The following is a 20809-nucleotide window of genomic DNA, read 5'->3' as shown; positions in this document are numbered from 1 at the left end:
CACACTTTAGTAGCCGAACTTTCAAGACACACAATGATACCATGTTTGAAACTAACAGACATTTTGAAAATGGAAAAAATCCCATGTAAACGAAGGTCTCAACAATTTCTTTATCCAGAGACGTAAATTGGCAGATATTGGGGGGGGGGGGGGGGGGGGTGGATTGGTGAAGGCTCAAAATTTCCGACTGACAAGGTCAATTCTAATTTTGTATGAGGGGCCTAAACTTTAATAGTTTTTTACTAACAAAACCTTATACATTGTCTCGTAAATAATTATTCAGCTGTATGATAAAGTTTCTAGATTTCGTAAATTTGGAAGATCGAGCATAAAGACTGTTACTTTAATGAGTGCATCAAAACATTAAGTAGTCCAAAAATCAGGTCTTCCACTATCGTATTGGGTGGACTGGGTGGGGGTGGACTGGGTGGACTGGGTGGACTGGGTGGACTGGGTGGACTGGGTGGACTGGGTGGACTGGGTGGACTGGGTGGACTGGGTGGACTGGGTGGACTGGGTGGACTGGGTGGACTGGGTGGACTGGGTGGGCTGTAGTTCTCCACTTTTTGCTGAAGTTTGATATCAATGTTGGGGCATCAAAGATAATCGTGGCAGCTTATCATTGGGCCCCCCCCTACTTGTCTAGAGCCCCCATTTCAAAATGTGCTCCAGCGTCCCTGCTTAGCTGTTTGGCTATTGAAATCTTATTAGTCATTAGACAATGATCACGGCAGTAGTGCATCTCATAAGTCAAAATTTTCAAGTTGATTCTCCAAGTTTCCTTAGTTTTGGGAATTTTGTTCTTTAATGATTACGCGGTTACACGGAAAAAATACACGGGTATATCTGGTGTGGTGCTATCAAGAACATTTCATTTGAATCTTCAAATTTCCAACTCACGAGAAAATTAATAGTTAAAAATTCAAGTTCCACCGTATTGAACCCCGTTTACGTGAGAACTGCTCTTGACTGTTCAAAAATAGGCCACCTAGAAAAACATACACGCCAGGCCACTTATCGGCCAACTATGAAAACAGGTGTGTCCGGTAGAAATGGGGGCTTCGTGTGTTTATTCGACGGAATACTATTAGCTGATCATTGCAGCATAAATCTTGCCACTTTACATATGCAGATAAAGTGGCAAGTTGTTGGAAAACTTCAAGAACAATGCCAGGATTTGTATGTGCATGACTCTGTGATATTTTGCAGATAGACTCGTCCAATAGTTGCCATATCAAGGGGGAAAACTTGTGGTGAGATTTCTTTGCGGTATTTCTGCAATGCATTGTAACATTTCTGTACTACTAGCTATGTCAGAAAACAACTTTTTGCATTGAAAGAACGCCTGCAAATGACGAAACTTATGATCAATTAGAGCAGTTCAGTTCAGTTCAGTTCATTTCATTTTTAAAATCCAAACATACAAATCTTTTAAAATACAGCAGAAGGTTACAAAAGATGAAATAAATTACATACAATGAGAGAAATAGTGAACAAGAAAAAAAAAATATAGATTATTTTACAAGAACAAAGGAGATTTGCATGCAGGAATTTCTTAACAGAGGAGCTCTCTCAATAGATAGACTAATCGAGGAGAGAGCACCCCCTGTAGTAACAATCTATTAATTTAGTATTTACACCACAGGCTGCCTAAGAGGGAGCCATAGGACCAATGAGAACAACTGCCACACAACCTCCGCTCTCTCTGAAAAGAAAATAGCAAAGACTGCCCGACAGCCATCCCCATCATCCCACACCCCCACACAGAGCAACCTATAGTGACATCGTTATAGTCCTGACACAGAATAGAGAGAGACTCTCTATTCTGTGGTCCTGAGAAGAAGTTAAAAAAGATTCTATTGTTGGTATCTGGTGGAGAACAGATGCAATTTTAGTTTACGGCGAAAATTGTTACTGTAGTAGATTGTTTGATGACGCAGGGAATGTTGTTCCAGGACTTGGCACCTGCATATCTAGCTGATCTTAAACCATATTGCAGGGTATTTTCTTGAGTCATAAACTAAGAGCAGTACAGAGTTTGACTCAAAAAGGCAGCAGACTTAAATATTCTTTGGTTAAAATGTCACAATTCCTCGACCCCAAATACTTGATTTTTAAGGCTTTCATCAAATAAAACTACAAAAATTTTTAAATATAAATACTGGAAATACTGCGCGTAAAAATTCCACTTCATCTACTCAAATAACAAACGGCTTTCACGATATGAAATACCATTTGTCGCTGTCAATTAAAAGTATTGAGTTCATATTTTGTGTCGAAAATTTGAATATTCTACAGATTTTGAAAAAGGACTATGTTGAAAATTTGAATATTCTACAGATTTTGAAAAGGGGCTTCTCTAATTACATTCTGCACATCAGTTAAACGGGCAAATAACTGCGAAAACGGGCTAGGGAAAACCCCGTCCTCTGGTGAATTTTGGGCGAAGAAGAAATAGGGTTTGAGAGTGATGCAACCACCCTAAAAAAGGAAAGTTCATCACATTTTAGACTCCACTCGGGCAGTTCTATCTCAATAAATATTTCAGCAATTATATTAAAGCGAGATCTATACTAAGTCCACCTAAACGCTTATAGTCTAAAAATTGTTATTTCATTTCTTTTCAAGCTGATAGGGAATGTGGACAAAAATAACATGATATGATATGGTCGAAGATACTGCTTCGCTAAGAGTCATAATTTGCATAGAGTAAAACAGTCAAATTGCAAGGGGGGACATGGAGCCTTAAAGCATTGAATAATTGTACCATGACGTTAGTTGCGAATGTGCTGTAGAAATAATTTACAATGCAACGAAATTATAAAAGTATTTAGTTTGTATCACACGGAAATTAAGCCTGAACGACCGCGGAGAAAATTTTGGTAGAAAGGTGGAGATCATTAAAAGGAAGTATTCAATGTTTGTTGCTTCTCAACCTGTTCAGTCAGTTAAAACTATTGGCTAAAAAATGCTACAAGATCTTTTCAATAAAATTTTTTATTTTTTTTATTTTGTCTTCACATGCAAGAGAATCATATTCTAGCTATTTATTTACTGAAATAGCATAAAATATGTACAGGTTGAGGAATTGACACCGAAAACTTCTTTGAAATTCTTCTAGTGATAGCAATCAAAGCATCTTGGATAAGGCTTGCTACTTAAAAATGCACAAATTGAGCAGCTATTACAAGCAGAATGTGTACGGATTATGCAATATAGATGAGATTTATAATTATACTAACATTATACCATATCTTTTTGCACAAAATAAGAATTATTTGTGTTTTTTGGAGTACTTGTGTTCACAGTTCGTGTGTCTGACCCAAGAGCCAATTCTTTATCGTCGTCGACCCAAGAGACAATTTTTCCATCCCATCCAGGAAGGATCTCATCATCTGCGGACAACTAAAGCAAGAATAGAAATCAATCAATAACAAGGTTTATGTGAAAATATTACGTGCAATGTATTCACGATAAATACTCACTATTAAAAAATGACTCTAAAATTGAGACTGGGGAATGTAAAAAAAAACAACAGAAATTTTAAGAGCCACACAAAAAGCCAAGCCTTGTTCTTCTCTTCCTTTCAGTTTTTTGAGTTATGTTTCATGGCAGAAAGATATTCTCCGGCAAAATTATTTATACTTTCTTGGGCTACTTTCAAGCAAAAAGAAACTCGAGTACTAGTTGCAAAGTCTACCCCGTCTAAGGAATATTTATATAGCTTTTGAATATGAAAAATATTAATAGGAGAATTTTTGAACTTTTATGTTAGTTTAGCCCCAGGGCCATTATAGATCTAGTCTCTATGAGTGACCGGCTGGAGAGGCTATCAACATGATCTTCAAAGAAGCTTTAAATTTGAATCCAGATAAGTTAACTTACTTAACACCGGAAGCACAAGCACCGGAAGCATTAGTACCGGATGCATTAGCACCGGATGTGCATCGGGAGCATTATCATTTAAAGCATCAGCACAGAAGCATTACTGTTGGAGGTATTAGTACCGGATGCATTAGCACCGGAAGCATTAGAAGCAGAAAAATGAGCACTGAAAGCAATAGTACCATATGCATTAGCACCAGAAGCATTAGTACCGGAAGCATTAACACCCGAACCATTAGTACCGGAAGCATTAAAACCCGAAGCATTAGTACCGGAAGCATTAACACCCGAACCATTAGTACCGGAAGCATTAAAACCCGAAGCATTAGTACCGGAAGCATTAACACCCGAACCATTAGTACCGGGAGCATTAACCCCGGAAACTTAATTCCGGGAGCATCAGCACCGGGAGCATTATCATTGGAAGCATCAGCACCGGAAGAGAGCAAGAAAGTCTTATAGAATAATGACCTGGAAAAGCAACTTACTTCTTCACGCACACTGCCAAAATCAGGATCCATTGACTTGAAATAATAGCGATGGCTTCCACCTCGATCTAGTAGATTTTTGAAGTCTTTCAGTGTGATTTCTCCCAGACTAATGAAAGAGCAAAAAAAGCTCATAACAGTGAGCGTACTTCACAACGAAGAACTGTATCGCCATGCTGGTGAAATTTCATCAGTACAACTGTTTCACATTTTACTACTTCGCATAGACAAAGAAATCGATTTTTCCATTGATGAACTGCGAAAATCCTATAAATTTCGTTCGATGCAGATGATTTGCCTTTGAAAAGTGCATGCCGAAAAGAATAACAATCGTTTTGATACCTTGTTCTTTCAGAAAACTCAAAATGGCGGTAACGCTGTAGCGTTTCCGTGAAATATCTGATAATTAATTCAGTTTTTGACAATTTGATTATTTTTGTTCTATGCACCTTGATATTTGAATTCAATCGATCATGCAGAAATTTTCGTATTTTCCAAATTATGTGCAGTCAAAATAAGTTATAAAATAAGATCATTTTGATCATTTCCGTCTTTCACGCATCGTTTCGACAACTTATGAATGAGGGCAACGAAACAATATAATGATAATTTCTGCAACTTGTCAGTCAGGGTAATTATAAATCGTTTCCAAAAGGCTGAAAATTTAAAGGCGTAAATAGGATTTCAAGGCATACCTTTTGTTGATAGAAGCAAGATAGGGCGTCACAGACTGATTAATGAAATATAAAACTTTTGTCCTTTTTCCTTCCTGTGTAACTGGAGTTGCGCTATCCATAGACCCATCTAAAAAAGAATCCCATTTTATTGAAATAGCATTTTTACTTAGCCTTTTTAGAAACGCCTTCGTAAACCGCATTCGTGAATTCTAGGAGACAAGATCCAAGAGTGGAAAAAATTACCAAACATCTTTGATATTCGCATTCTTACCAAGAATAATCAAATTCTTGAAAAGTCGCCGCAACACACGTGGCACGTGTAGTAAGCACGTGCATTCGCTTTCATCCAGATGAAAGTTCTCTGCGCAGATACATAACTGTGTCCAGTAATTATATTGGGCATTATTTCGTAAAATTGTAAGGTCTTATAATCAGTTCTTCTGCTTGTTTTTTGGTTTAAAAATTGTACATTACCTATAGTATTGTGTTGTGTGATACTGTGACGTGTTACTATGTGCTGTATTCTACTGTATGGTATTAAATCGTTTTATATTGAGTGTTTTTGTTCTGTATCGAATTCCATTATACTGTATCACATTGCATTGTACATAGCCCACTCGTAGTCGTCATACACGTTTCATGTTTTAAAAAGCAGCAGCTTTTAACTGAATTCAAATCTGTAGTGCGCTATCAAACATCAATTAAAAGTGCAGTGTACCAAATCGAAAAATGTCGAATACACTGTAATATTAGACCAAAGGAAAAAAGATAAACTTACTCAGATAGCTGCCACTCAAATCGGTTTTTGAGTGCGTTTCACTGTTTTTTAATCGGTTTCTTGGTGTAAGTTTACCTCGTGATGATCTCTTTTCGCTCAATTTCATCTAAAACGCAAAAAATTGCTTTATGGTATTGCAATAGTGATACAGATTCAGACAGTGACAACAATGGTCCAGTTTTGAAGTCGTCCCAGGAGCTGCACAGGCCCCTAATGTGTAAGGAGGACCAGGGATCAGGGGGCTTGCCCCGAACTCGCTCCTTGAGTGCATGAAATATAAAAGTGATGAATATTGGTTTATCTACGATGCCATCTGTTATGTCCGCCAAATCATGCTGTTTACCGCATATACCAAGACATTCCATTCTTTAATCAGACAATGATGCCCGCAAGTAATAAATCTTTAACCGGAGGAAAATCAAAATTACAAAACTAATCCCCTTACCATTTTCTCGTAGATTTTTGATAAAAAACCAATCATTTAAAAAAATTGGATCCCTTTCAACCGGAATTCAATGCCCTAATCCGAAATTCGGGACCTTTGAAAATATATGAATAACGGCAGGAACGAGCATAAATAAACAAAATGAGTGTTGTGAAAGTTTACTTCTAAACACACATTACAAGCTTATGCATAAGATGATCTTAAAATACACAAAAAAATATTTCAAAATAGGAAGAAAGAAAAACGCGACACAATAATATGAGATATCGAAAACTGTTCGTGCCACCGCAAACAAGTAAGATAAGAATAAACAAAAGTTTACAAACCGCAGCGTCATTTCTGGAAGTTGTTCTTGACACTGTAAGTTTCTCCATAATAGAACCTAAACTCTAAATGGAAGAAAACCAGAATCAATAAGAGGAATCAATGAAGATCGTTTTAAGAGAATTAAAACTGACCAATTGATTGATTAACAATTAGAAATCAAATCAAAGAGCGGTTTGTGTGAATTCATATTAGTGTACCCTTATATTGATAAAATACCAATATAAAATGTTGCATTTCATTATCAAAATGTAATTGTATTTCATTTTGTTCAAGGTGACGTAAACTTCTTGTGAAATCCTTTCTGTGCAAATGACATATCGAGTAGCAAGCTGATCCTAGAACTGAATTCTGTTCCATAGCTAAAATGTAGACTTTCTTGCAACGAGAGATCTCAAAATTATTGGAGATATAAAGCGAAGGCAAATGACTAGGTAGAGCCGTAGAGAAAGATTCGGGGCAAGTACAGCATGATCTTTAAGCTCTATCATTTCGATTGCCCTTCTGCAAAGCTAAATGCCATACCTGGCCGATGCTATCGAGAGCATGCTGCCTAGGGTCGTGTTTTCCGAAGCTTGTTCGAAGGTTCTCCAGGGTGTTCGATGCCTTGTCGTACTCTTTGGCTACCTGCGATACAAAATGACCTGATGATGATATGACGTCGTTTTGAATGGGTTGGGCAGGGTCTTGAAGCCAGGAAATGAAACTCAAGAGAGCAATATACGCAACTACGTATAGCTAGCCTGCGTCTATAAATTACAAAGAAGAGGAGTTGCCTGCATATAGGCTACTCCAGTAAGCAAACTTACGACCTATCCTAAAATTTGGGAATGAACGATTTGCACTCAATCTAGCATCTAATAAGCTGGAACAGCAATAAGCCTGAAAGGTTTAAACAGCTTAAATGGTACACAATTCGAACCATGAAGATAGCGATATTTGAAATGGATAAGGGAATTATTTGCTCAAATGGTGCTCCTTTTGCAAAGCCATTAATACCAAGCGATCGGTTGCTTAAACCTGATCTTTCTAAACACGACTGTTGGCGAAAATATAATGATATCACATTACTGCATAATTAACAGATCCAAAGCAGTTAGACCACCGAAATGCTGATGTATGGCCTGAAGGTTTGAAGGTCATGAATGACATAGCAAATAAGATGATGGAAACTCGGATTCAGCAAATTCCACCATCTACAATGCTTCCAGATTCAAGTTTCATTAATAGACAATTCAAATAAATCCAAAGTTAAGAGGAAATCCAGTGTCCGAATCCGCAAATCAAGATTAACAAGTTTCATCCATACAACAACTTCCTTATCTCTTTGTTCCTTAGCCCGTGGAACACAAAGGTGCATCTCTCTAAAAAAGATAAACCTTAAACGAGATCCTGTCATGACAATTTTTTAACAACGACAATATTTACAACGCTTAAAAGCAAATTTTCCTTAAGCATTCACAACAACTGCAAGTTATGCGGCACGTTAAGGATATACCAGTACGATATCAAATTTTGGATTTGCTTATATTGCAGATTTAGTACAAGAACTTGTAATGTTACCTCTTTTGGGTTGTTTGATTTCCGGAGAGAATCTTCTATTTTCTTCAACCTTCTGTTGTAATGATCTATTTGCGAATGGATTTGATTCTCCGAGCCACTGAGTTCCTCAAGACGCCCAGTTAGCTGCTCTATTTGGTCACGAATATTATGTTTGATGCTCTCTCGTAAATTGAGTTGCGTGTCTCTGTCAGCCTGTGAAATAAGAATAGAAAAAAATAATATGACATAATATGGCAGAAACTGCATTTTTGCAAAAATTACCCGTACAGGACTTTCCTATGAAGGCTTCGCAATTAACAGAAAATTGGAGGAACAAAATCTTACATAATGGTGAGATAATGCAATTAAAACAAGACGTTGTCTAGGTTTCGTAACTGAAACTTTGGTTTTTCAATAGTTTTCCGAAGTTATGACGTCGCCAAAAACTATTTTTAGAATTTTTTCATTTGGATCACACAGTCTGAAATAGCATTATGGAATACCTCTAAAATTCCAAAATCATTAGATGTGTAAAATTGGCTGAGATATAGCCACATGAGCAAATTGGCAAATCAGGCTATATGGTCAAAAGTCAAAAATTTTAAAATCAATTTTTGATAATGTCACGCTTTGGTACCCTATGGAGTCTGTATGGAGTGCTTTGAACCTAGCAAGGAATCTGCCATTTTGTTGCAGCTCTTTTTTGCTGTTGTGATGCCATGTATCCAGCTGAAGATACTTAGCAAGAAGTAGGACAAAATGTAAGAAGATAATGTGCAAATCGATGAAAACAGATAAAACAGAGGACTGACTTGTGTTACGAAGATTTACTCACTTTCCAATCTTATTTTTGTCCCGGCATAAACGTTTGTCCGTGTGAAAACGATTTGCTTTGTGTTGTACATATTTAAAATGTGTAGGACCTTTCAATGAAAGTTTCAGAGTCCAGAAATTGGCTTATATACAGCGCTGTTTCCTTTTGCAAATGCACAAAAGCCCTTATGATCCTCAGATATTGTAATAAGAATCAGCACTTAACTAAAACATTTATGATTGGTCAATTAGAAAATTTACTCCCTTACTCCCTAACTTTCGTTTTTACATCACCCCCCCCCCTCTGCACCCATAAAATGTGCCTAAAATTGCAAGTATGTTTTTGCGCAAGGAAAGAATATCTTGATACTCTTCTTCTCTTACTTCTTATTTACTCAAGCATCCTTACTTTCGAGTTTAACAAGAGCGGTCATAAATAATACCAACCTCTGTGTTTTCCCTTCCGGTGACTGTGTCAATCAACTGTTGGATTTCTCTCTCTTGGTCTCGTATTACCTGGTCCTTTTTTGCCAGCTCCTCATGCAACTCTGCAATCCTATGCTCTCTTTCTTCGATGATCCTTTGTGCGCTTTCCTTTGCACTTCTAGCTGAGTCACATGCAAGCTCCTGACGCAACTGATCCGCTCGTAAATTTATATTTGCTTCTTCGAGTTCGGTAAGTCTACCTTGCAATCCAACCTTGGTGTGTGAACAAGAAACTTTACTAACAACCTCACAGCCAGAAAGATAATAGGGAAGCACGATACAAAGTTTCATCACAAATAGCACCAGAACTTGATGGCACTGTCAAAGCAATCATGACGAAACCACACCAAAACCCCAGCTTTCGTTTTTATCCTGAAGAAGGTTTTCAAAGATAAAGGCTATTGTCCAAATGAAAGATGGACAATTCCCTGGCCTCTGGGTCAAGGAAACTGGACGATTATGCAGTCAACGCCCGTGATGAAGGTTTTCAAACATTTATCAGATAAAAGCCCTACCCGAAGCTATTGTTTTAAGGAAGGCTTTCAAAGCTAAAGGGTGTTGTCTGGAGGAAAACAAACACCTTCCTGGTCTTTGGGTACTTTCTAGAACCTGGCAAATCCTAATTTAAAGGCTGGGTGACTGTTTAAAAATGCATCTCTCAACTAATATGGTACTAGTGACACGATTTATATTTAATGTGGCCCTAAATTTAGCACGTGGTTGTAACGGCTCGATTCAAAGAGTTATAGAACATTCTTAACAGAACAAAAGGTACTTTGGCATTGAATGACTACAAACCTCTTAAATGACTAAAACGATAAAAAAGTAACAAAGAACAGTTCCGTAGTATTTCATTGCAATTGCAGGACAATGAAATCGACGTCTAACGCACATGAATTGATAAAAACTATTCCCAAGATTGAAAATGGACTTTTTCATAAACGTATTCACCTTTTCGCCCTGCAATCTAATTGCATCCTCCTTAAGAGCAGCGGCCGAGTTCTGCAAAAAGAAATCAGTTTACAGCCAGAAAAGGGTAATAAATAACTCAAATTTTTAATAGAGGAATAATATAAATTAAATTTAAGCCTGGTTGGCAGACATGATTAAACACAGCCATGCTTCCGGTAATTACGCAAGGAGTGTCTAAAAACACGATTTGCGTGGATTGTAAACACGAACCACAAGATTAAAAAAAGGCAACACTTATCGAAACAGATTATAAATGGACAAAAACAACAACAGGGATTGACAAAAGCAGTGCCAACATGGATGAAAAAAGAATATGTTCCTTTAGAATGGCTTGCAAAAACCAAAATAAAATGAGCCAAAATCATTCCTAGAAATTGTTTAGCTTTTAAAATTGAATTCTAACCATGGAGCCTCAATCTTAATTCTAGATCTACCATCAGTTTTAGAGAACGAGTGTGGCCAAAGCAAACTTTCATCAACTATTAAATTGATAAACATCGATCAATTCAGATTTTGTCAAATGAAAAACAGACGAAACCGTTAGAATTAGAAAAGAACGATATTGATTCAGGGCCGTACCTACAATTATTCTAAGCGGGATCAAGCCCCACAAAAAATCATAAAATCCTTTGTTTCCAGTGAACATTCCCTTTTGTTCACATTGTTCTCAAACAATGGTGTCACTCCAATAATTCTATACTTTCCACGGTACTGTTGTTCAATTAGAATAAACGGGAGAACAAGTTTCAGCAGAGCGGAATCGGGAAATATACTAGCAATGTAATGAGCCTTTAGTCCAAATATGCCTTTTGTACATTTGTAAGAAACACTTACTTTCAAATTTTGGTAGTCTTGGTTTGCCTGGTCGAGCCTTGCCTTTAATATGACCTGATAAAAAAAAGTTAATATTTGTAGAGAGAAGAAGAACAAATGTGAGTGTATGCGAGGATACTAAAGTCAGTCAGAGGCTAAAAATCGAAAGAGGCGTAAAAGAGCGCGAATCTGAGATTTAAGGGCGAAAGTTTCGCAGAGAATGTTTAGACTTAGCCCATGAGCCTCTGTCTCGCTATTGCCTCACTTTACGGACGCCCTAACCAACATCCGTCTATGTGAATTTCAGAGCCAATATTAAGCCGGTCAGGGGGATGAAAAAAAGGCAAAAACTGAAGTTACCAGTTTGGAGTACTTGAAGATACGAGTCCCAGACTGAGCGTCTTACAATTCAATTCAAGATTGTTATTTGCAACTCATGGAGTAAATCTTGGGAAAGTTTATATTCTCATGCAATAGTGCGCCACTTCATGTGCAGCTATAGGCCGATTTAAGTACTCGATAGATTGCAAAAGCCAATAGGAAAAAAGGAAGACTCAAAACTAATAAACTTTACTCTAGTGCCTTATTACATACATATTAGTTAAATGGTTACATATTGTTTAAAAAACACAAGAGAGCCGTCTACGACAAGGGACCCATTTGAAATGACCTAATAAGACATGACACTGGCAGTGTTAGCCTGGTTAAAACATGCCGACACATTATACTTACAACTTGGTCGTGCAACGAGGATTCCTGAAAGAAATGTTCGTTTTCAGTCTCGTTGCTGTTGTTGTTGTTGCCATCTTGAGAGTCTTCCCCGTTCAAAAGCTGGAAAAAATGACAGAAAAGGCTTTGTTTTAGCTAAGAAATTAACACTAAAATATAGATCATGAAGTGGCGCTATGCTAACAAGTATTTAAAGACATGTAAAAAGACTGGCTTTAATCAGCTTTGAAGTTATCATGATGCAAACCTTAGAAAAAGAATTCATGATTATTCACATTATATTGCCTCTTATGTGCCTCGATCTGATAAATACGACTAGAAACAGGCAGTGATGGAGGGAAAGGCTGTTTTCATTTAGTGAGGGGGGGGGGGGATGTTGGGTTAAGGGAGTAACAACCTGAGATATATGTAAAAAAAAATGAGCTGTGATGTTGACTTTTCAGTACTCATTTGTCGCTAGCTTGCGTCTGCTAGAAGTCTTCTAACCTCATACAAGCAAGTAACGCTGTACTAAAAATGAACAAAAAATCAACAAGAACACAAAATCTTGTCTATCAACTAGGTCCATTTTAAGGGGCTTCCCCCTTGTTAAGAATTTACACGGGGCTTTCATTAACACTGGTGGCTCAGCCCCCTGAACCCCTTACAACTACAACCCTTAGTAACTCCATGCTTGATTAACATATGACAAAATAAATAATTCTATGTAATTAAATCGATAACCAAGGAACACAATATACACCATTTGATGAAAGCAATGTTACTGACTCGAAGCTTTCTTTGAAAAGATCAATGCCATTTCATATTCTGATTGTGCAATACTTACAATACACTGAAGATCAAGCAAGTATTCTTTCAAAGCTTGGACGTCAACAACCATGTGATCGTGCTCCTCCGCAAGTACATGGTCATCAATAGAAGTGCTACTGTTAGCAGAACTTGGCCTTGAGGATCTCCGGGAGTTTCCTTCCGATTTCGAAGAGCCAACTTTCATTTTTCGGGGCAAAGTGCGATAACTTTGATCATCACTGAGGTATTTGGTGATTGCTTGATGGTGCTGGCGCATACTGGTTTCAAGTGAGCTTAGATGGTCCGTGTCAGAGACGCACTGTCCCAGTGATTTTCTTACCGGAGTGAGGTCATTGTACCTTTTCTTAGAACTCGACCCAGGTACTGAACTGTTCAGGCGGTTGGCACTGCCAGCGGATTTGTGCGAGGTACTGCTTGCGGAGGACGACGATCGCGAATGAGAGGCTTCTACAGGGAGCTGATGTAACGAGTGGTCGCTTGTTGACAGGCTGGAGTCAAAGTTTGGTCTCTTTCTGTAGAAAAATTAATATAATTATTATTCTTCAAAGATGTAAATTATAAACCGCTTCTAATACGTATAATTAGCAAGTAATTTCTTCTTCCTCCATATATTGACTGAATCTGCAGAATACTATTGGAACTGTCCGGTTCTACATAAAAAAGTATGGGTTTCCAAGGTATGAAGCGCTATGCAACTAAAAAAGCCAAAAGCTGCCTTCAGCAGAATACATCAAAATGGTTGAAAATTGGAGCTTGAAAAAGGGTAAAATCGTGATTCAACGCGTAAAACTTGACTAGTATTCAAAAAATTCTGAACAGGGGGCAAACGACCAAAAAATTTATATTACTCTCTCTTTCAGTAAATAGTCAATCACCATACGGGAGTAGACAACTGGCTTTAGCTATCAACTATTAACATTTCAACCAACCGGATACAATGATATTACCGGGGTATAGAGTTGTCTTCGCCCACATTTAACTAGGCTTAAAGAAACTCAACTCAAAAGCAATCGATAGATAGTCAAGTGGCTTGAGCAGTCTGTGAATGAAAAATAGGCCAATCAATAAACGTGTAAATGGTATCGCGCATATTGATTGGTCAATTTTGATTGGCTTAGGGCTCTCTCCGATTCTCTTAAACTGACAGCTCCTAGCACTAAGATTCAACAGGATCAGCGATTACCAGGACAACACAGCCCAACGCTCTTAATTTCAGCATTAGTATGAGCTCAACACATTATGGTTTGGGAAAGGAATAATCAATTGCATTTGATTGAATCATTGCTAAATACTATACAACCAAAGTATAAAACTACCAGAGATAAATACTTCACACCGGCGAACAAAAAACACTAGAGACAAACGCAGGAAATTATATTGGACATTTAAAAGCTGAAGAAAGAAAGTCTATCCCTAGCGCGTTTATTTCGAAAATCTGTTGCACAACCCGTTTTAATGCAGAATCTACCTTTTAGATTGTGGTATGAAAGGGAACAAAGTTTAGAATATCTAAATTATCCTAAATGGAGAGAAGCAAAATAGAGGAGGACAAGTTTCAAAGGCCCTTCGTACGGGTGAAAGCGGGTCTGCATAGCAAATCTGGATATGGAACGCGATAAGCTGAAAGTCATTCTAAAAAGAGACAAACCTTTACCTAGGCGACCAACAATTTTGTTATTCTAGTCATTATGCTACCTGTCTTGTATGTCAACTGCTCAATTGGACTAATGATCGAGATTCATAGATATCCATTGTTGGCCTGTACCATTAGTTCTCATGCAGCCCCCCTCATAGTTTCCCAAACCTTGAATGGTTCTTTAGACTGATCTTATATTCTTAAATGAATTTAGACAGAACCCTACTTGTATTTGTAATGCAAAGAAAGCCCTGCACTTGATGCCAATTGGCTTGCATCTGCTAATGCCACCGCTGCCTCAGCTGCTAACGACATGGTGGACGATGCTCTTTCAAGTCTTCCTGAGGGGGCTTCACTGTTTGCTGGACGCACGGAACCTGGCTTGAAATGTGCAGCCAATGCGAGGATGAGCCTCATAATGGCACGCTTATTCCCTTCGATGATTTCTAGAGTAACAAAAATTCAATAATCTTCATCTGCTATTTTTAACAAATCAATTGTTAATATCAAAAATAGTGTAGCTCTCTTTCTAAACATTAAGGATGATATGATGATGGCTTTAGAAATTCCCTGGAGCATAGCTTTGAAAGAGGCTGTCTTAAAAGGAAACATAAAAGTGGTTTTCATGAAAAAATTTTAATTTTCCCCTAAAATGAAAACAACCAGCACAGCAAGATGCTTTTTTGAACTAAGGAAGAAAGATATAAGCAAACAAAATAACTTGAATGTGAAATAAGATTTAGAATACCTTTTGAATTGATCTGATGCATTTTGATTCTTCTCTCTGCCATGAATTTAAGCACGTAGGTGACATTTGTAGCCATGTCAGAAATTGTGATAGGATTTTCAATGATAGGAATTTGTTCATTTCCTGAAATAAAACAATAATTAATTAATGTTTCTGGTACAATTGGCTTTTAAGATGCTCAAGTGATGCATTTTATTGGAACAATAAAGATAAAACCCAGCTCTTCATGCATGTTGTACCTTCCCCTCTGAAACTGTGACAAACAGAAGTGCAGTGGCAAGACTTGAAAGGTTGAGCAGGTGCTCATCTGATAATTCAACTGATCTTTTTCCATGAAATAATTTGGAGAGAGAAGCTAAAAACTTGCAACTTCCAAATAATTTATACAGTAATGAAGTCTCGTAAAATGAAAGAAAATATCTCTTATATCTATGGCTATAGATGCTTTGGGTACACATAAAGGTGGACCCCTGCACTACATATATAGAGTACTTTAATGGGATATGAAGGAAATCAAGAAAATATTTCAATTTCTTAAAGCATCACATTATCTCATCCAGACTGAGTTCTTTAATCTTTGGCTTTGAATATGGACAAACTGGGGACTGCACATGCATTAAAAAATTCAGACAGAGACTTTAACCAAAGGTTAAAGAAGCACAAAAGCATTGGAAAGATTTTGACTCCATTTTGATTTTTTACTGACTCTTGGCTCCAAAAAACATTTGGACTCTATTGCCAGTTTTACAGAATCAGAGCAAGATCAATAGCCTAAATAAATCAATAAATTCGTATTAAAAAGATGCATAAAGCCTGGGAGACTCCTGAAAGGGGGTCCCGTCAGGGTCAAAGACAGCCAAAGCTAAAAAGTGAAAAATAACCCTCAAATGGTTAGTCTTTTTGACAATAACCCTCAAGTGTTACCATAAGATCAAAGATCACTTAAAAACCCCAGTAATAAAAATGATCTGCAAAAGTGGCAACCTTAGCTCAGTTGTCAGTTTAAAGTACCCCCTGAAAGGTGGCAACTACCTAAATACTCCCAAGTGGTAGAGTTAATTCTCTAAATTGGGTAGCCTTTTGTTAAGACCATCAGACTCACTGGACCCCTGTCAGGCCTTAATGGGAGAACACCCCTAAAACATACCAACCCTTCCATCAATCCGCTAAATGTACAAATGACCCCGGTAAGGGACTTAAAGCTACTATCATTGCCCTTGAGGGGAGAGGGGGGCTCAGTGCTCTCAAAAATTATTAAGTCTTTTGGACACAACAGGAATAAACGTTTCTGCTCCTTTAGTTTTCAAACAATGTTGCCCCCAATAATTCTTTCCCTCCTACTGCACTGCCCAGTTAAATCCATTTACAGTTACACTTTGACTTTCTCTCTAGGCTCAAGTGTAAAGCAAAATAGCAAGAATCAACTGTACTATGAGTCTATCAAGACTTGTCACCCTGCTATTGCATAAGTTGATTTACTACGAAAATAACCAAGAAATCAAAGCTAGGGTTATTTGAGTGGGGGACTACATAGGTCACAGAGAACATCCTATATTCACATCTCTGAAAAATTGTCCATTTTATCTCAGTCTACCTTTAGTACCCTCTACAGAAATGTATTCACCCTTTAAAGGAATCACTGTCAGTGAATCAGATGTAGAAAAAAATCATATTGGGAGAGAGCATGAAATTGAAGTTTTCAGCAGCAATCAGTTGCTTCTCATTAATTAATGTGTTATAAAGGAAATATAGCGCAGTTTGGCACCAACACCACAACGTCAGTTGGCCTCACAATGAATGATAGCGTCCAGTTGATTTGCAAATGAGAATTTTACATTGCAGGAGGAAGGCCATGATTCCGAGCAAGCTTGGTTGGCTTATTATTTTTATTGTATTCAAGGGTTCATTTCATAAAAAAAGTTGGATGTTGGTTGGTGTACTCAGAACAAATTATGATAAAACTTTAAAGAGATACCAGAAAGGATTTCACAATTTAGATAAGAGAAGGATTTGCTTAAAATGACATAGGTAGTATAAAGGCTAAATTTCCGGGTATACTCAATCAGGGTGACGTGACCCTATCTAGATCTACCAGTTGTTGACTAACATCTAAAAGAGGATTTTTTCATAATGGGGACAAGACTGAGTATTAATCAGGTCATTTTGTACATCAAACAACTTGCTAACTTGAAATGAGCATGTGCACAAAATTTAATTTGATTCCTTTTTGTTGTCAATTAATGGTGTCCCTCCAACAATGCTATCCTTCTCACAGTACTGGTAAAAATGATTTTATCTTGTAGGCGGGAAACTGTGGTACCTACCTAAGGAGACTTGCAGTAATCACAGAAACAGTGAAAATAAAGACCAACTTAGGTGAGTGAATTTCAACCGAGATTATTTGTAAAATTTCTCAATTTATAGACATATCTCTCTAATTATGTGACTAAAAGACACACAAAGTTTCTTAATTCCTAAGTTTGAAAATTTTGTCATGAAACATAGCATAATAGTCTCCAGCATTATACCAATATATCTCCACCATTTTACTAAGAGATTCGCTAAGGTAGCACCAATGGACATAACATAAGATACCAATAGCCTTTGTTTGGACGTATACTTCTAATTAAGAAGAAAAATGGCAGGTATCAATATCTTCTGTTTACTATCAATTGGTATTTTAGTTAAATCAAGTTACTTTCTAGCTTCAGCAATCAGTGAATCTCAATATAAGATCATTGTATATTCACAGCTACGCTTTTGCAGATTGTATTCACCACACGGGACCATAAACAAACCACAATAATGTTTTGATTCACCGTAGCCCAATGAACTGAATCGTATCAAATTGTCTTTATTCAACAAAATTGAGCCTAGTGATAATGTACATTTCGTGGTATTGCTGTTTAAATACTTGATGAGGTAATTCTAGAATTTGCAAAAAGCAAAAAACATCTCACCAACAACTTCTATAAGTTGTAGTAAGGCAACACCATCCTTCATGTCATGTTGCAAATCTTTCACCGCTCGACTTCCGGGCCTTTTTCTCAGTTGAGAATTGACCCACTGTATGTAGGCTTGCATTTGTCGCTGTAAAATTAAAATTCGATAAATTTATTCTCCTTCTAGAATTGTTATCTACAGTCGCCAGCTGTTTAGCACAGAGACGCAAAATAAATCTCACTTTAGGCCGTTGAGCCTCAGCTGGATGTTGAGCTTCGATGGAGAATTCCTCGGGGAATTTGAGACTCCATGGCAACTCTTTGTTACACTTGTACGAACAAGTAATTTTTTCCTTTTTCATTGACTTCCGGTGGTCAAGTTAAACCCAAACCGATTTGTCTTCATTTGGTGAAATTGTTATGAAGCTTGAAAAATAAATAGACTGCTGGTAACACTGAGTGTGTGTCAAAATTTTCAGATCCTCATTTCTTTTCAAAAACGTGTTACTAAAAACTTTACAGCCTACAGTTTCCCGATTTTCTATTCATACTTTCATCTTTGACACTACGACAAGCTACATAATGCAGTTCGCAGATCAGATAAACAATGTTCCACAATGTTTCCGATTTTATTAGCTGCCACTGCCGAAAAGATGCTGGATTTGCAAATGCCGTTCAACGGGCAAACAAAGATCACATTCTCTCCAATACGAAGAAGACAATCAAATGTACAAATTTACTATACCATACAAATTGTTTATGAAATGGAAAATGTTTGAAAATCGTAATTTTTCTGTCAAGTTTGCTGAAAATGAAACAACGCTCTGCCACAATTTCATTCATCCAACTTTTGAAGTGGATTTTTATAAGATTTTCACAACAAAATCATGCGTTAAATTTAAATCTATTAAGAAACTGGCACCAATAATTTACTACCAGGAGCACAATTTACTGGCTTCAACTTTCTTCTCGCTTGCAACATTTTATAGCGACTGATTACCAAATATTTCTTAAATTGGCAGAGAAAACTGTTATTAAAAAATGCAATAACGTAAATCTTTGAATAAAGGAACAAAGAATAAATGATGAAAGAAGTCACTTCGCTGAACTTTCAAAGGGGAAATTTTAATTAGAAGAAAGCAAACAATCTCATTTGCTCAGTGCTATCCAGTACTGAACAGACTTTTGCAAGTAGCAACATCAGATGTAAAGACAACAAGATTTCATTGTAGAATGAAATATTTTTTGTAACCAAATAGATTCATGGCTTACGTAGAACTTCTTAGTCAAATGGATATTAATCTTTTTTGAAGAGAGTAAATACATATTGGAAAAACACCTACCTATTACAAAAGAAACAATTCATATGATGACTGCACACGTCCCATAAGACTAGAACATGTGCTTAAGGGTGGTGTAGAAATACTAAGGTGATTAAAATTCACTGACATCAGAAACATCTTGTTTTCTATTCTTTAATCAAAGGCATTGATTGCATGGATCTAATGTGATTATAAAAACACAAACACCACAAAATACCTCTTCCTCTGGCTGTAAAGACATGGCTATCAACTCCTGTGCTGGATGTAAACAAACCGTGTTTTCAAACCCACATTTGTCTTTTCAGAATGAACACAGCGAACAAGATAAAACAACAGAGATATGTCGTACATTTATAACCAAAACCAAGTTACTTCTTTACTTGCAGACCTTGCAAACGGCCGAAAGGCTCCTTGGTAACATTTTCCCTCATTATAGGCGACCCGCTGTTTGTTTTGCTCTGGGATGACTTTCTCTTACAAATCAGACCGCAATCCAGTTATGCTGAACAAACATGGTACAAAGGACGAAAGCTGACGTCATGCCGCTTCCATTGCCGTAGCTGCAATGGCGTCTGAATAGCATTCTTGAATCGATTTCTTTATTGTCGTGTAACAACCCATACCAACGTAACGTGTAACAACCCATTCGTACAGATCAGCTCGCTTCCACTTTCCTGAAATTTACGCCCTTACCCAATAGAGGCCAGAGTGATGAAATCACAAAAATGTTTTTAGAGAATTTTTGAATTTGGGTTGCATAAACTGAGAGCGTCATGTATAATACCTAAAATTGTTTCAAATCAGCTAATTGTGTTGGAAACTGGCTAAATATGGTCACACAAGCACCGGGTCTTCCCCAATTTGGTCTCTGTTCATAAATCTTTTTTCGTGAATCAAGCCAAAACAACTGGTTTTAGTTGCCACCCACACATTATCAAATTCTTAACAAATTTAACTGGTTTTCTATGTTAAAGGTATTTAAACGTGTTGTTGTGATAAAAAATTCTAAAAAAAAATCATTTGGTCACATTTAAGATATGATGACGTCATATAACGGAACTTTTTAGATTTTCAACATGAACCATATAATCTAAAAAACACCATGGGATGCCTCTTATCGTCTAAAACGGGAAGAATTCGTCTCAAACCAGCTAAGATACGAGACAGAAAAGAGATTACTCGTATACGTGAAGCATCCGTGAAGTATCCTTAAAATAATCTCTATTCTGGGGGTACGAAGATAAGATTTTGAACCAAATTACAGTAGATGATGGGTAAAATGTCTGTGCATACTAGTTGTCAGTTTTGGAAAGATTCAACTGTCTTTTAAAGTGCAGAACGGTACGTGAACTCTGGGCTTCTAAGTTTTACAAGCCTTTCCATATCCAGTAACTCTTTA

The 20809-nt window shown here is 37.2% G+C and overlaps 1 protein-coding gene across 2 annotated transcripts; it reads right to left on the bottom strand.

The window, feature by feature from the left end:
* Nucleotides 1-2060: 2060 nt before the first annotated feature.
* On the bottom strand, nt 2061-20792 carry LOC135684401 (dixin). 2 transcript variants are annotated; one of them, XM_065199949.2, is made up of 16 exons: nt 19628-20792; nt 18107-18236; nt 15147-15269; nt 14625-14844; nt 12779-13274; nt 11956-12054; nt 11245-11298; nt 10390-10440; nt 9400-9651; nt 8161-8352; nt 7123-7224; nt 6600-6662; nt 5829-5934; nt 5069-5177; nt 4374-4482; nt 2061-3405 (listed from the first exon to the last, which is right to left on the bottom strand). In XM_065199949.2, exons 1-16 carry the CDS (start codon nt 19649-19651, stop codon nt 3244-3246), a joined length of 2292 nt encoding a protein of 763 aa, XP_065056021.2. In that variant the 5' UTR covers nt 19652-20792; the 3' UTR covers nt 2061-3243. The 2 variants fall into 2 exon arrangements, with proteins under 2 accessions (XP_065056021.2, XP_065056022.2); XM_065199950.2 differs by lacking the exon at nt 19628-20792 and adding an exon at nt 19432-19560.
* Between the last annotated feature and the right edge of the window lie 17 nt (nt 20793-20809).

This window comes from Rhopilema esculentum, chromosome 21, assembly GCF_057945365.1.
Source record: "Rhopilema esculentum isolate cy_ngs chromosome 21, ASM5794536v1, whole genome shotgun sequence".
Taxonomy (NCBI): Eukaryota; Metazoa; Cnidaria; class Scyphozoa; order Rhizostomeae; family Rhizostomatidae; genus Rhopilema; species Rhopilema esculentum.
This window is presented reverse-complemented; position numbering and strand designations above follow the sequence as displayed.